General features: G+C 42.4%; 1 protein-coding gene across 1 annotated transcript in view; it reads left to right on the forward strand.

Moving 5' to 3' along the window:
- The window catches only part of LOC122910190 (chemokine-like protein TAFA-2), a 115,093-nt gene extending 99,451 nt beyond the window's left edge, over positions 1–15,642 (forward strand). The window contains exons 4-5 of the mRNA XM_044254854.1: positions 5,126–5,250; positions 14,261–15,642. Of these exons, the coding sequence (XP_044110789.1) occupies positions 5,126–5,250; positions 14,261–14,272 (137 nt within the window). The 3' untranslated portion in view covers positions 14,273–15,642. The remainder of the gene's footprint in view (positions 1–5,125; positions 5,251–14,260) is intronic.
- Positions 15,643–16,982: the final 1,340 nt, after the last annotated feature.

Raw genomic sequence — 16,982 nt, forward strand, 5'->3', positions numbered from 1 at the left:
TCACTAAGTTCTGTGACTGGATGTGTTCTCTGCACCACTTGCAAGACCAAGCGGTTTTCTGAGATTGTCCCCGTGGCAGTCAGGTGAATGACAGAAAGGTGTACTTCGCCAAAGCACTGGAGGGTGTAAAAGGACACTCACCTGGCCTGGCTCCTGGGGGATAGGATGTTCATTAGACTCAGGTCTTGCTTTCTCCAATGAAATCGAGGAAATGAAGGTCCTGGGAAACAGCAGAGAAGCGGTCCAGGATGGTGTCCCATGAGAAGCAGTGGGTCTGGTTTTACCAGGCACGAGGGAACTAAGTGGCACAGTAGGGTAAAGGGTGTGCCAGTGAGGGGCAACCGTGGGAATGAGAAGTATTTCTTTGAGCTCTGAAGTGGTGGAAGGGAAGGCTGGAGATGGAAACGGAGCCTTTGCTTTTCGGGACTTTCCGTCAACTCAGTGTTGGATGTAGTTCCTGCATTCCGGGAATTTGTATTCGAGGAGAGTGGATGAAGGAGAGTACGCCAGTAAGAAAAGGTACACGTTCTCACTTTGTGGGATTGCCCTCAGTAGAGGCTCCAAGAGGGAAGAGAAGGGATAGGGTGGCATTGTGTTTGCCACGTATTAGGGATGATGAGGTCCGCTCAACTAGCTCAGTCTCTCCTTTGGGGCTGAGTACATCTTCCAGTGGACATGACTGTAGATTAGTGTTGCTTAATCAGGGGTGATTTGGGCCAGCATAGGGATATTTGATGATGTCTGGAGTTGCTTTGGGTTGTTAAACTGGTGGGGGAGAAGGTGCTACAGTCATCTAGTGGGGAGAGGCTTGGGATACAAGGTATACCAATACCCCTACAATCAAGAATTGTCCAGCCTCTAACGTGCTACGGTCAAGAAACTCTGCCTTATGGGTAGGTCATGGCTGGGCAGGATTGTACTTGTGTGAGCTTGCTTTGTGGAGGAGACCAACCTAGATCCCAGAAGATGGTTCTGTACCTGTTTGTCCATAGCCTCACTCAGGACTCTGTGGAAATAACAATACCTTGTTACAAAGGTTTCTTTAATAAAAATATTCGTATTCTCAGGACTGCTTTTTTGCATGATACCTGGGTCAGGGTAAAATGGCTTTTCTTGAAATAATAAATAAAAATGCATTGGTCTTCCTCTTCCCACCCCAATCCCCAACTATCTTTAAAGTTAACCAATGGCTTAAAGTTAATAAATCTTTCTTTAATCTTAATTTGCCAAGGACAACATTAAGAGCAAAACAGCTAAAGTATCTGAAAATCTCAGCATATTTTTGTGATTGTTTCCATTTTTAAGACAGTGTATATTCTAGGAAGATGTGTTTTTCATCTTTCTGTCTGTAGCTTCAGTGTAAAAATACACTTTTCTTTAGAAAAGCCTTAACTCTGTAAATGCAACTAAACGAGGTCAAAAAATGAAAGACCAACTCCTGAGAACTGAGCCCTGTTTGGTGTAGGTTTATAGAAATAGCTACATGAATACATCTTGTGTTTGATTTCATGGAGTAATACTTAATTGGGACAAGGGATAGAAAAAAATCTCCATCTATTTTATTCAACAGAAAGTACAGAAAATGCACCAGGAGCAAGATAGCTAATTGGTCCCATTACGTTTTCACCTAGAAAACAACATCACAGAAAACACTAGTCACTACCATAAAACCAGAGCTTCTCTGCTTTCTTTCTTTTAAAATTCTTTCCTTTCTGCATAAAACTAGAAATTCATTACAGGTTGGCAGCTTGAAGATAGGCATGTTTTGTATTTTCCTAAGTCAGGGAGGCATGGGGCTTTCTAAAGAATTTTATTTCAAAAATAGAAGTGACAAGACACTTTCTCATCTCGAGTATATTACGGTATTTGTAACAGGATAAAATAGATACCTCCTACAAACTTATTTTCCTATGGAGACAAGGCTCAGTTAAGTGGGCAGATGTTCTCAAGAGTTATTTTAATAAAATCCTACTTCTGGGTCCTTTGTCTCAGCTCAAAGCCCAGCTCAGTAGGCACTCTACACTTGAACTTCTGGGTTTTCTAATCACCTTATTCTCTGATGGGTGAACCCCTCATCTCACCGTCACTATGAGCTCTTTGTCAGTCTTTAACGCATAAAGGAATTTGAAACTTTTATTGTGGCTACTAAGGGTGATACCCATTAAGACTTTCTTTTCTGAAAGAACGTTTGCTTTTAAGTAAGTCTCTGACATTTGGAAGGCCCATCTTTTAATGTATTCCTCACTCAAATATGAAAATGAGGGTTTTTTGGCAAATGGAAATATTTTAAATTTCAAGACAGGTTGCTCTTTTAAGGAATCTGTTGTGAATCTGTCTTCAGAAAAATCACCCTATATTTTCCAGTTAAATGAAAGAAAACTGGTAAATTCATGAGAGTTTGATCATATATGCTTTCTTCTTTTGTTTAAATAAATTGAAAGCTTTAAACAAAATACTATGAAGATCTTTTATTCTGTAGTTAAGAATTGGCATAGTTTTCAGTGATGAATGCCTGCATCTCTCTTTGTTCCCCCCTCAAGCTCCTTTTCTGGATTTGGCATACAGAATGTTCTCGGGACCCCATGAGGCTAGGAAGAAAGTACTAGCATTTCTCTTGCTGGGACGTTGACACAGAATGGATCAGATGATGTCCTCTGTAGGGAATTTAGTCCCAGATTTCTCACCTTATACCTCAAGTGGTCTCTTTCAGACTCCTTTCTGCCCCAAACTGTTTACCAGCCCCTGCTAGACTAGCTCTCCCGGGCACACACTTCTCCCTGCCTTATTGTACCCCCTTGTCCAGAAACTTTCCATGGCTCCCTACCGCCTGGGGATTCAAGTCTAACCTGGAATGGACATTGAGAGCTGCTGAAAGTTGCTTCTCAGGCTACCTTGCTCATCTGGGTCTTCTGGCTTCTGCGTCTGCCACTCCCTGTCCCCTTCACTGGGGCAGGTGATCCCTCAGCTCCCTGGGCTTCTGTGGAATCCTCCATGTTGCCGTGGGCCGCGTCAGGAGTCCGTAGGTGCCCACTGCTGAGTGGCAGAGAAGCTGCCTGAGGGAACTGTTTTAAAGATTTAAAAAAAAAAAGTATTTTAAATTCAGCTGTAACTCTGTGTAAATATAACTAAGCTCTGTCAACATTTATATAACTTTCGCAGTCCTGCAGATGGAATTTCACATTGAGGGTTGGGAACCATCTCTTATTTATCTTTGTATCTACTTGGGATCGGCCTGAGGTATTCAGAAGATAATGAAGGACTGGTCAGCACTTTGAATATGGTCAAACTCTATGTAGCATATGTTAATCTAAACTATTTTTATGCGTTGTGGTACAACAGGAAGACTTGTAGGGGCAGAGGAAGAAGTCTAGAATCTAGTACCTCCTCCCTCCGTTTACTCACTTGGTGGAAAGCTCTCGTTTTTATTTCTGGCCATCTGCCTCCTCTTCCTGCTTCTGAAGGTTGTTGAGATAATCAAAAGAGAACAGTATGTAAAAGGAAAATAACAAAAAGCTTTGAAAATAACAAAGCTCCATCCAGCGTTGCGGTGGGATTGTTGTGATACCAGTGACTGAAAAGAATACAGCTTTCTCAGACTTCTCCCTTCGGTCTTCATCCATCCACTCAAGTTCAGTGGCACCCTGACAGAATAAGTAACCCATTTAGCTATATTCCTTTATCAGTGTTGACACCTTTTGCCTTAAATAGCTTATGATCCTTCTAGATCATAATTCTGCCTAATCAAGGTGTTATTGGTTTTGATGGGACTATAATCAGAAAGTAAGCACAGTGTTCGGCCAGAATCAGGAATGGGGGTTCTCATGGGGGAGTAGGCACAATGTCTACCCACTTGGCCTAACAGGAGCAGAGTCTTTAATGCAGGAGCTTGCTTTGTCCCCTGCCTTCGTCACTGCCTGCTACACCTCTGGTTGTTTCTCCGACAGATCGCTGGTGTGAGGGAGGGGTGTGAATTTAAAGGTCGATGAAGGGGCGCTGGTGTTAAAATGCCTCTGTCAAAGGGCCTCAGTTTTCTCTCCTCTATCAAATGTAGGAACTACATTTAGCAGGGTGCCTGCCTCTGAAGAAAAAATAGCTATTAGGAATTCTCAAGATTTGCTTGAAATTGAGTTTCACTTTCCAGGCCATGGTAGCTGGGGTTGAATCCTTGGGGGGTATTATTATTATTTTAGCAAAAGTGCTGTTATTTCAACAGAAAAACAGGGCTCAATGACCTCTTCCCCTTAACCCATGTACCCTACCTGCAGCCCCAGATCTCTGACCTACACCAGCCCACTGTCTGGGCTTACCATAAATGATGAATCACAATCCCTTTTGTCCTTGGACTCTGTGGGAATACCCAGACAAGTTGATAGTGTTTCTTTAATGTGTCTTCATCTGCCTCCCAATCCAGAGAATTTTCCGCTCCTTCATCTTACTGGTGGATGGCAGCAGGGATGATGGGAAAAGGTGGAAAGGGAAGTCATAGGTGTGATCGCCCGAGCCTAGACTGTGGGCAAGTGAAGGAGTGCCATGCTCTTCTCCTGCCCCTGGTTTCTAGTTGTTGATTTCATGGGGTGACTCATCACTTGCTGGAACAGCATGGGGAGATGAACACCTCTGTGACGGAAACGTTGACTCCTTTGTGTCTGCCCCTGGCAACAGAGGGCATCAAATGTAAGAACTTGCCCAGGTTGGCATTCACCCTTGGAGCCTCCAAAATGATGACCCCAGCAATAGCTAACATTTTCTGGCAACCTAGTACCTGGCGTCTGGTTAGTTCAGATTTCGATAGGGATTAGCTTTCTCCTCTTAACATCTGTGGTGAGGATCTGCTTTTATCCCCAATTTACAGATGAGAAAACTGAGGCCAAGAGGAGTTAAATAACCAGTCAGAAGTCATTGGGGGAAAAAAAGGCACAGCCAAGTTCAATCTAGACACGCTAAAGCTTGGCACCTTAGTCTTTTCTAGAGCATTTGGCAGAAGGCATTCTTTAAATTTACTTAAAGTGAAATAATTCTTATTAACCATCTTTGAAGTCAGTATATTGATCTGAATGAGCACTATGTTGTCTGTAGCTGGAGGAAGCAATGGTATCACAAACACTCTGTGGCCTTTGTCTTACAGCTTCCATCGTGATTCAGAAATGGTGGTGTCACATGAATCCTTGCTTGGAAGGAGAGGACTGTAGAGTGCTGCCAGATTACTCAGGTTGGTCCTGTAGCAGTGGCAATAAAGTCAAAACAACAAAGGCAAGTATAGACACACACAATTCTCCTTTACAGCTTCCTCAGGTTATTAACCATGCGACCCCCCCCCACCCTTCCTTTGCTCCTGGCACCATGACCTTGACCTTGTTTTATGTCGATAAACCCACATGGACAGGGGCCTACCCTCTTACTTTAGCCTTTTGAAAAGCCCATTTCCAAGCATTGCCCTTTATGTCAGCTTTTACAGAGCAGTGATCTGGGGGATCAACTTGTTATTTTAGGCAGGGCCATGAAATTCACTGCAGCTCCTTCAAGAGCCTCATTGAAAGGGAAGGGATTGGAGTTGCCAGGCCATCATATCAGAACGGCAAGGTCCCACACACAGATGACTTGCTGAGGTAGGAATACTTCCTGGGAGGAGTTTTAAGAGTCGAAGACTTGAACTTGAGGTGTCATAAGTCAAGAGCTGCCTCCTCCACTGAGCCTCTGACCAGGCCTCCCTGTCTCTGAAGGGTGCCACTGTCCACCCAGTTCTTAAGCCAGACATCTCTCTGCCTTATGTCCCCATGTCCACTCTTATGGGTCTTTGGAACTCTACCTCCCAACTCCCTCCTTGAGTGTGTGTCACTGTCCTTACAATGGTGGTCTTGTCCCCACTGTCTCTCATCTGGAGGACTGAGTTGCCTCATTCTCCACACCGCCACACAATGACTCCCATCATGTTGTGAAATGGAGATCTCCTAAGCTAGTCTCTCTGTCTTGCTCCACTAGCCTTGTCTGTCTGGCACTTAACGAAGGGAGGTGGCTTGCTGGGTTATTTATTTTTTGTTGTTTCAGCCTTCTGTTGGTGCCTCTTACCATGGAGCCTTTCAGGTTGCTGAGGAAGGTGTTTTTTCATGGAACGTGCTTCCCGCCTTTCTTTTCTCCTTCACCATTATTACCATTATTTCTTCAGAGTCGTTCACTGATTGGATTCATGTCTTATGTATCTCTGAGCATTTACTATGGTTCTGCTTTACATGGCAGGGTGCCCTGAGGTGCTTAGCACCTAGAGCTTTCTTTTTAGAAGAGACCTGTGAGGTCAGGGCCCATGTTTGCAGTGACCTTGATAGTCCCATAGTGAAAGATGATATTTAGAACAAATGGTAACATTTGACAGAAAGCTGTAAATATCAATTTCAGCTGACATCAAATACAAAATTATCAGTAGTACAGTAAATCAGACGATTATTTCTGTAGCTGATTAAAATCATAATTTCAAACTCAAAACTATGTAACATTAATTGCAAACTTCTCGTAATTGATATAAAGATGATCTAGGCTAAATGACGTGATACAGGCATATCTCATTTTATTGTGATTTGCATAGACTGTTTTGTTTTTGTTTTTACAACCTGAAGGTTTGTGCCACCCCTGTGTCAAACAAGTCTATTAGCATCATTTGTGTTTCTGTGTCACATTTTGGTGATTCTTGGAATATTTCAAATCTTTTCATTACTTGTTAGGATTATCCGCAATCTTTGATGGTACTATTATAGTTTTCAGGTGGCAGCCCTGTGAGATGGAAAACTTAGTCTGCACATGTATATGTTCTGTTTTCTATCTCTCTTCCTCTCCTGGGGCCTCTTGTTCCCTGAGATACGACAATACTGCAATTAGGCCAGCTAATAAATCTACACGGACCTCTCAGCATTCAAATGAAAGGAAGAATCACATGTTTCTCACCTTAGGTCAGAAGCTAGAAATGATTAAGCTTAGTCAGAAAACCTTGTCAAAAGTCAAGATAGACCAAAATCTAGGCCAAACAGATAGCCAAGCTGGAAGCGCAAAGGAAAAGCCCACCAACGAAATTTTAAAAAGTACTCCAGTGAACACACAAATGAAAAGAAAGGGAAACAGCCTTATTAACCATATGGAGAAAGTTTGAGTGGTCTCACAACATTCCTTTAAACCAAAGCCTGAGCCAGAGTATGGCCCTAGGTCTCTTGAATTCTATAAAGGTACAGAGGAAAAGTTGGTGCATGAGGTTTAACAAAGCAGCTATGTCCATAATATACAAGTGCAAGGTGAAGCACCAGGTACTGATGTGGAAGCTGCAGCAAGTTCTCCAAAAGTTCCAGCTAAAATAAAGAAGGTGGTCACTCCAAACAACAGATTTTCATTGCAGACAACACAGCCTCCTATGGGAAGAAGACGCCATTCATGACTTTCATAGCTAGAGAGGAGAAGTCAATACCAGGCATCAAAGCTTCGAAGGATTGTTAGACTCTTGTCAGGGGCTAATGCACCTGGTGACCTTAGGCTGCAGACAAGCTCATTTACCATTTCAAAAATCCTAGAGTCCTTAAGAATTAGACTAAACTTACTCTGTGCTCTAGAAGTGGGACAAAGCCCAAACGTCAGTGTTACCTGTTTACCGCTTGGTTTCCTGATTATTTAAACCCCACCATTGAGACTTACTGCTTATAAAAAGATTCTTTTCCAAATATTACCATTCAGGGACAATGGACCTGGTCACCCAAGAGCTCTGATGGAGAGGAATATTGATTAATGTGTTCATGGCTGCTAACATGACTCCTTGATCCACAGGCTGCAGAATGGATGTCATTTTGAATTTATTATTATTTTAAAAGCACATTTAATAAGGCTACAACTCCCCCATATGAATCTGGGCATTCTAGAGGCCTCATTCTTAACAGGCCTTTGGAAGAAGTTGATTTTAGCACTCATGGACAATGCTGAGGGGTTCAAGACTTCAGGGAAGGAAGCCACTGGGGGTGTGGTGGAAATAGCAAGAAAACTGGAATTAGGAGAGGAGCCAGAACATGGGACTAACGTGCTGCACTCTCATGAGAAACATAAGAGATGATGAAGTGCTTCTTATGGACAAGCAAAGAAATGGGTTCTGGCAATGGCAGCTCCTCCTGGTGAAGATGCTCTGAAGATGGTTGACATGACAACCAGGGACTGAGACTATTACTTCCACTTAGTTGATGAACAGCAGCAGGGCTGGAGAGGACTGGCTCCCATTTTGAAAGAAGTTCTGTGAATAAAATGCTAGCAACAGTATGGGCTGCGAGAGAGAGAACATTCCTGAAAGGAAGAGTCAGTCAGCACGACAGGCCAGATGGTCTTGTGAAAAGAAATGGCCACCACCAGCCCAAGCTTCAGCCACCGCCGCTCTGATTCATCCGCAGCCATCAACATCGAGGCAAGACCCTCTACTGGGAAAAAGATTATGACTGGAGGCAAGCTCTGATGAGGGTTAGCATTTTCCCCCCCCACAAAGTATTTTTATATTAAGACATGTACATTTTTTTTAAGCCAAGATGTTCTTGCACACTTAACAGGACAGCACAGCACAGTGTAAACAAAACTATTATAGGCACTGGGAAACCAAAAAATTAATTTAGCATGCCTTACTGTGATATTTGCTTTATGGCAGTACTTGCTTTACTGGGGTGGTCTGGACCCAGACCTGCAGTAACTCTGAGGCGTGCCTGTATATGCTCTTACAACCAGAGCTGTGGAAGTCCGTGGAGTCCTCTGTTGGTGGAGGAGGGAGGTTGACACGCCCATCATTTCTATCAAGCCCATTTCTAAGCTACTCCAAATTAACTTCCAAACTATGTAAACCCAAGTGTGCTTGCTAAGCAAACCCTGCCTTAAAGTAATTCCACTCTCCTTTCCCCACGGGGCCCTTTCCGCCTCCTTTTTTCCCCCCATCCCCTTCCTGAATAAAAATCTTGGAGCTGCCAATGAGCTGGGGCCTTACATCCATCAGGGATAAAAATTTCCATTTATCCTATGGCTTGTAGACTAAGAAGTGATGTTTGTAAGATTATACTTGTATTGATTCTTCTATATAAATATAAAACAAGACCATGAGTACAAGCCAACTGTGTTCCGGAAAAGAATGTGTCTAAGTGGTCTCTTGCTGGAGCGGCTCCCTCTCTATTTATGTGCAGTTAGAGAGCATTTGCAGGAAGCAAACCTTTAGGGGCATTTTGGCTCTGTGTGCTGGGAATATAAGTTTGCTCTAGCTAAATCCTCAACGGTAGTAACATTTCATTTGGCACTTCTAAAAGTTGTAGAAACACAATACAGTTCCCTAAGCCATAATGATACTTGGGTTTTTTCTTTCTTCTTCTTCTTCTTCTTTTTCTTTTCTTTTTTGTGATATGCCACTTGAGAATAATCTTGAAGTAGTAAAACTTTGTTTCCTTTATTAATTTAAGTCCTTGTGACTTGAACTGCATAAAACATTTTATGTCTTTTATGGATCTTAGGAACATAGAGTAAAATCAATTGTGGAGGTGTCACTGGCTTCTGGGAAGAGCCTAGTACCCTCAGAAGTTGTGTCTTTTTCTTAAAATAGACACCAACATTACACCACAAGTGCGACAGAGGTCCTACAGAGGTAAAACCATTGCAGCCCTCAAGGGCGATAAACTATATAACAAAATAGTTTTCATTTTGCTTATATAATTCATGCACAGCAGCAACAAAACATAAAAACACTTAAAAAAAAGATAATTTTGCAGTAAGCCACTTAGGTCAGAATTGTATTTTCCATTTAAATGCAAATATGAAAAGAGTAAGCAGTCAAGTCAAGATATTAACAGACTTGGATGAAGATGTGACAACGAGGAGGTCAGTTTCCTAGCCAGTCATCCTGTCTTTTCCAGATGTAAGAGGGTGGCCGTGTGAGTTCACCCTGCCTCTACAGTTTTTAGCGTTTCCAGAGAGAAAGTCTGCACTAGTTCTTGCGCAGAACTACAGCTGTCCCTGTCATCCTGCCCCAGTTTCCCTTTATGTCGGTGTTGTTTGCATTAAAGCTGTCAGCAACTGTACGGCACTGTTCTAGTGCCAAAGTAAACCGCGGGTCAGGGCTCTTTTTTGTTTGAAAATGGAAGGAAATCATAGTGAATGTCAAGAAATTTTAGATTTGTCCTGTTTTTATTTTTCCAACATCTGACGGTGAAGAGCTATGTCTTAGGAGCAAGAGTTCTCAACCGGGGTAATTTTTCCATCAAGGGGATATTTTTACTTGCCATGGGAGTTATTATGGGCATCGTGGGGGGAGAGGCCAGACAGGTGCTAAAAATCTTAAAAAGCAGAGTAGATCCCCCACCCTCTAGCAACGAATTATCTGGCTCCAAATGTAAATAGTGTTGAGGTAAGAAAAAAAAAATCTGCTTTAGAGGTTTTTTTTTTTTTTTTTTTTTTTTTTTTTTTTCTGGAGGGGGAGCTCTTTGCAAGCATCTTATTAGATTCTCTTCATGTAGTCCTTCAAAGATTCCACTTAGTATCTACATGTCTCTAATTGCATATTAGAAAACTAGCGATAAGAGTTGATGTAAACAACAGGTTATCTTTGCAACACTCTCAAGATCTAAGATGACCCAGTCTTTCTGGTATCTGGTATCAGAACGTCCTCTAATTCGTAACTTTCCCCCTGTTTCTTAGGATACCACAAGGATCATCCTCATTCTCTTGTGTCCCAGTATTCTAATTATTTCATGGTAACAGTCACTGCAGGAAACTTAACCGTGGGAACGTGTACCCACCCTTGTGAGCCCCACCCCTAGGATTTTCTGGTTTAATAAGTCTGAGATGGGGTTTAGCGAACCATTCTCAAGAAGTTGTTCTTAACGTTGATTCTCGTTTAACCAGGCTCTGGACCTGCTCTGTTCTTGCCTTTATACTGTTTTCTGGGTTTCCGGGGTAATTTCCCTGCCCAGGTTTCTCCCTGGTGAGAGACCACCAGTGGATTCCCACGGGTAACAGAGAAGAATATAAGCACCTTGAGATGAGCCATCAAGATGACTCACCCAGGGGCGCCTGGGTGGCTCAGTGGGTTAAGCCGCTGCCTTCGGCTCAGGTCATGATCTCAGGGTCCTGGGATCGAGTCCCGCATCAAGCTCTCTGCTCAACAGGGAGCCTGCTTCCTCCTCTCTCTCTGCCTGCCTCTCTGTCTACTTGTGATTTCTCTCTGTCAAATAAATAAATAAAATCTTTAAAAAAAAAAAAAAAAGATGACTCACCCAATAGAGCATGTGTTTCCATATCCTACTGCTGCCTTCTTCATCTAGTCCCTTTTCTAAAATACTCCTTGTCTTTCAAGGTCCAGCTGAGATGGATCCTTTACCCAGAAGTCTTGTCTTTCCTGATTCGTAGAGTTAGAGCCTCTAATAACTCCCAGTCCCCTGTCACGTGAGAGCAGAGCCAGTCTTGGCACAATAGCAACCTTCCGTCCACCAGATTCCAAAGCGTCAATGAGCCGTCCATACACAGGTAGCAAAATGAAATGTTGACAGGAAAGTAAATCCTAGAGAATCTTTTTTTTTTTTTTTTTAAGATTTTTTTTTTATGTATGTACCTGACAGACAGACATCACAAGCAGGCAGAGACAGAGAGGAGAAAGCAGGCTTTCCGAGGAGCAGTGAGCCGGATGTGGGGCTCAATCAGGACCTGAGCCGAAGGCAGAGGCTTTAACCCACTGAGCCACCCAGGCGCCCCAATCCTAGAGAATCTTACCATCAAACTTTAATAGGAATCAGCTCCAAAACAAGCTGGTCATGTAAAGTAAGCTTCCTTAAATAAGATGCTGTTGAGAATTATATCCTAGATACAGGCTGATACCTGGCTGGGAACGCTGTTAACTTACATACGTAGATGCACATGGCAGATCCACCCGAGAGCCTCGCTTTCCTGAGTGTAGCTACCCGCCAGAGCCCCCGGCCATGCCATTCACATCACACTCACTCTGTCTCGCAGCTGAAAGGAGCAGGAGCTACCCGAACGGACGTTTAGGAGTCAAAGGAGCTAAAGCAATGACAGTGCTCCCCATCTCAGAAAATCACTGTCTCCATTACCCTCGGGTTTGAGGTCAAGACCTTGCTCGACTCCTCCTCCTCTCAGGTCCTTTGTCCTCTTTTTCATAAGTCCTGTGGGCCTCACCTTTCATCCCTTCTACCAAAGTGACCCCCCTTTAAGTTGACCTTCTGGCCATGCCTCCCTGGTCTCCTCTTTGTGCCTCAGTGGAGGAAAAGGCCGAAGTTCTCCTCCCAGATACTCAGGGCTCCCCTGCCTCCTTCCAGCAGCCCCTCACATGACAATCCTCTAGAAAGCCCTAGAGCCCTGCCCTTCTGGCCTTAGTATCCTTTTGTCCATAGCAGCTGTCTCTTCCTGGCATGTCCTTCTGTTGCCTGTTGGTCTAACTCTTTCTTCTACAGTCAGAGTCCCCAAGCTATGGCTTGCAAGCCACACCCAGCCCGTGGCCTCTATTTTGTGGTCCGAGAGCTAAGAATGGGCTCTGTGCTTTTAAAGACGCAATCAACAGGAAAAAGTGTTTCATAACATGAAAATTACATGAAATCCCAATTTCAGTGATTACAATTAGAGTTTTATTAGAACAAAACAATACCCATTAATTGACATGCTGTATTGTCTGTGTTCCTTTTGTGTTACAAAGGCTGAATTGAGTGGTTGTGGCAGAGACTGTGGCCTGCAGAGCTGAACGAATTTCTGTGTGGTCCTTTACCTAGACTAGGGCCAGCATACTTGTTCTATGAGCTCCGTGAGGACTGTGTTTTTGTTGGGTATGCTAGAGTAGCCTCCTCACAAACAAGAGAGCAACTGTATTGTAGAATATATAAAATAGGGATTCCTGGGTGGCTCAGTTGGTTAAGCAGCTGCCTTTGGCTCAGGTCATGATCCCAGCGTCCTGGGATCGAGTCCCACATCGGGCTCCTTGCTCGGCAGGGAGCCTGCTTCTCCCTCTGCCTCTGCCTGCCATTCTGTCTGCCTGTGCTCGCTCTCTCCCCCCCCCTCTGATAAATAAATAAAATCTTTAAAAAAAAAGAATATATAAAATAAAGGCCATATGTCAATTAAAAGCAAATCTGAGGTTTGAATAAATACTTTGATTGGGTCCAAAGGCCAGGAGTGATGACTGTGTCATCAAGTAATACACGTTCATGTTGTGGGCCTATTAAAATCTTAAGCTTTTGGGTTCCTGCACCCCCGCCCCAGGTTGTATATGGGTTATCTAACCTGTAAAATACCATGCACCTTACCTGACCAAATAAAAGAAACTGCTAATTTATTTTCTTATAAATAATAAAAAAGAGAGGAAACAACAGTAAACTTAATTAATGTCTGTTTCTGGCAATTATGGCAGTTTTCCAAAAGAATGTATTTTTGTTGTTGTTGTTGTTGTTAAAGATTTATTTATTTGAGAGAGCATGCATGCACGAGAGAGAGTTGGGGGAGAGTCAGAGGGAGAGGGAAAGAGAACTTCAAGCAGATTCCCCGCTGAGCGTGGAGCCTGATGTGAGGCTCGATCTCCCTGAGATCACCACCGCAACTGAACTCAGTCGTCAGATGTTCAAGCAACTGAGCCACCCAGGTGCCCGCAAAGTAACTTATTTTTAAAAAGTTAACTACATTAAAAAGGGGGATGGGCAATGCCTGGGTGGCTCAATCAGTTAAGTGGCTGCCTTTGGCTCCGGTCCTGATCCCAGGGTCCTACTCTGCTCCGTGGGGAGCCTGCTCCTCCCTCTCCTGCTGCCCCTGCTCGAGGTCTCCCTCTCAAATAAATAAAATCTTAAAAAAATAAGAAAAATATAAAAGTTAACTACATTAAAAAGTAACAAAGGTAACATTTAATATCGACATACACTGATCTTAATTGACATTCATTTGAAAAGAATTTCAATGCCTTTAAGAAAGCATGCTCAGCAGGCCTGCGTTAACTCTCTGGGCCATGAATGTACCGAATCTGATGGGTTTTGTGTAACTCAACAAAATACCAAGCTAAGGTGCATAATACCATGTTGTGCAAGCCTTTGTGCATTTTTTTTTTCAACCTGGAAGCAAGAACTGTGAAGAATTTGATTTGAACAGTTGATTTGGCGAAGTTGGTTACAGATAAAGGGACAAACTGCTAAAAGCGTTCGGGACTTCCAGGGCTGGTAAAGCAGAGACTGTCCTGGGGGGGCGGGGGATGAGATTCTGAATGCTCACTCACTTATGTAATTTGTTTTAGGTAACACGGTAGCGAAGAGAGGTGTGCTTACTCCTGGAGGAGTGACAGACAGGATGCAGAGGTCTCTTATTTGGATGATTGTCTTGGCGGGTTTGGGGGAAATCGTCTCGGATTTCTGCAATATCACATTTGCATATGTGTGCTACAAGGAGTATCATTTCCCTGACTGTCCCAGCCCTCTCCGCTTCATGAATTTATCACACTGAATTATGGCCATGGACTGCCATGCAATTCACACCCTGTCTGGATCCCAGGGAACATACCTCCGACAGACCCTGGAGGAACACAGCAGAGACTTCACGATGGATCTCCACTTGGCCTTCCACGTCTTTCAGCCTTCACAAAGGAACGTGGACAGGTTTACAGGGTCCTTATTCTGTTCCTCTTTTGAACTTTTCCTTAGCCCTTGCATTAAAGTGGTTTGAAAGGCATCTCAGTACCAAAACATTTTGGCAGAACATATTTGCAGATGTAGATTAATGAACTCTGATTAACTGCTGAAGAAGATTCCTTTTATAAATCTTGACGAATAGACTTATTGGGGTTATTGTGTGTGTATTTGTATTTTTTGCTTTAGAGGATTTAAATTTTTGCATTTTAGGTTCTGTTGTCAGGTTAGCAGTAATAAAATAACACGTTAACTTCTGGGCACCATTTTCCTGAGTGCTAAGGAGGTATATCTCAACTCCCATATTTTATAACCAAAGCTTGATCATGACATAGTCACAAAAGAAATAAAACCTGTTGGGATTTTTATAGCTTAGGTGTCGTCATATAAATTATTTAAATTATAAAACCGTCTCTGTTTAGATCAAGGGTGATTTCTGAGATCCAGTTTGTGTCAACTGTATTAAACTATTTTGTTAGAAGTCTTGAAATGTTGAATTTTTAGGCTGTAAATGATTTATTCTTGGCTCTTCTCTCATTTGTTAGTCATTTTATTTCTTTAAATGTAAGTAAAATCTGAGTCATTTTTTTCTGGGTTTAATGATTTTTACAGAAGACATGTGTCCACATATTCTCAGATGCTGTCATGCAGAAATATATCACAGACAAAAAGTGACTGACCCAGATTTTAAATGCATAATGTCATTAAAACACACACTACTGTAATATGGGATTTTATACATTAAGAAATGCCAAAAACATCCTTTCTGCACTGTTTATTATCCCTGTCCTTTCACAATTGTGGGGGGTGGAAATATTACTATAACATTTATAGCAGTAACAATTATATCTACTTGATTTTAGTCTTGCAAAAAGAATGGAAATGGGGGACATCCATTTGTGGGCTAACTTTGTTTGAATTTGACGGGTTCCTTACCAGGATTATTATTGTTTTACTAGTAAGTAAAAACATTCATTCTGCTGATGGCACCTAAGTTTTTGTGATGATTTTATTGCCTTAAGACTTCATGTTAATATCCCAGGCTTGCAAATTGTAAAAGCAAACGTGGAAACTAAAAAATTAATTTTGGGCATGTGAGCCATATGGCAAACTTAAGACTTAAGCATGTAGCATTAGAGATAATTAAATCTCCCTAGATTTTAAATTGAGGGCCATGCACGATGCTTTATATACTCTGCTGCCTTTGCTGTAGGACCCTCCATTGTAAGAAGAGAGGGTTAAAAAAAAAGTCTATTTTATGGTACTTGAAAGACTGTCTCAGTCTTTTGCCCATACATCTGATCTCACACACCAAATAAGATCAAGTTAAAATGACACTGCTTCACCTTGACGTACATTTCTAGGGTGTAAGCTACTTTGGGGGAGTAAGTAAATGGTCCATTAGGAAAAATAGTGGGTATCACAACTGCCATTTCATCCATTATTGCTTCAAAGTATACTTTTTATCAAGTTCACAAGTCTTAAAATGGAGCTTGTCTGCAAAAGCGATTTAATGTTATCATTCCTATACTTTTCCTGGAGGGAAGTAGATAAGACAGTTTTCTGTTTATTCCAGAATTTAAAACAAAGACGCTAAGGGAGTTGTGAAGACATTAGTCATGTCAGCTTTAAGACCTCTAATTGTGGCACTTAAGATCTCACCACCAGAAGACTTTCATTTCTTTTTTCTTAAAATCCTGATGCTGCCGAGTGAGGGCTGTGGACTTAGCCTAGGCCTCTCCAATGGAACCAGAAACCTCCTAGATTTCATAGCTTTCCCTCAGATCCAGATTTGTTGCTCTAAACTGTATGGACCTCACCTATGTACGTGTGACACTCTCCTCCTACGCTAAATTTAACAGACATTGGATGAAGACCCCCAAATGGTCGACCTTTTTCTTCTCCATTTTTCTTCTCCACCTGTTAGGTCTTTATGAACATTCCCATTTTATAGAATTTAGGACCAATAAAATTAAACTTGCCCAGACTCACCTAGTTAGTTACTACTAGAACTTATAGAATGAGGAATCATGAAAAAAAGATGAGAAACTATAGATTTACTTTTCCTTGAGCTTTTTGTTTTTTTTTTTTTTTTAAATTTTATTTTATTTATTTGAGAGAGAGAGACAGTGAGAGAGAGCATGAGCGAGGAGAAGGTCAGAGGGAGAAGCAGACTCCCCATGGAGCTGGGAGCCTGATGTGGGACTCGATCCCGGGACTCCAGGATCACGCCCTGAGCCGGAGGCAGTCGTCCAACCAACTGCGCCACCCAGGCGTCCCTCCTTGAGCTTTTTGGATAACATATACTAATCCTGTGTCTTGGGGTGTCAGGGA

This window comes from Neovison vison, chromosome 6 (genome assembly GCF_020171115.1).
Source record: "Neovison vison isolate M4711 chromosome 6, ASM_NN_V1, whole genome shotgun sequence".
NCBI classification, from domain to species: Eukaryota; Metazoa; Chordata; class Mammalia; order Carnivora; family Mustelidae; genus Neogale; species Neogale vison.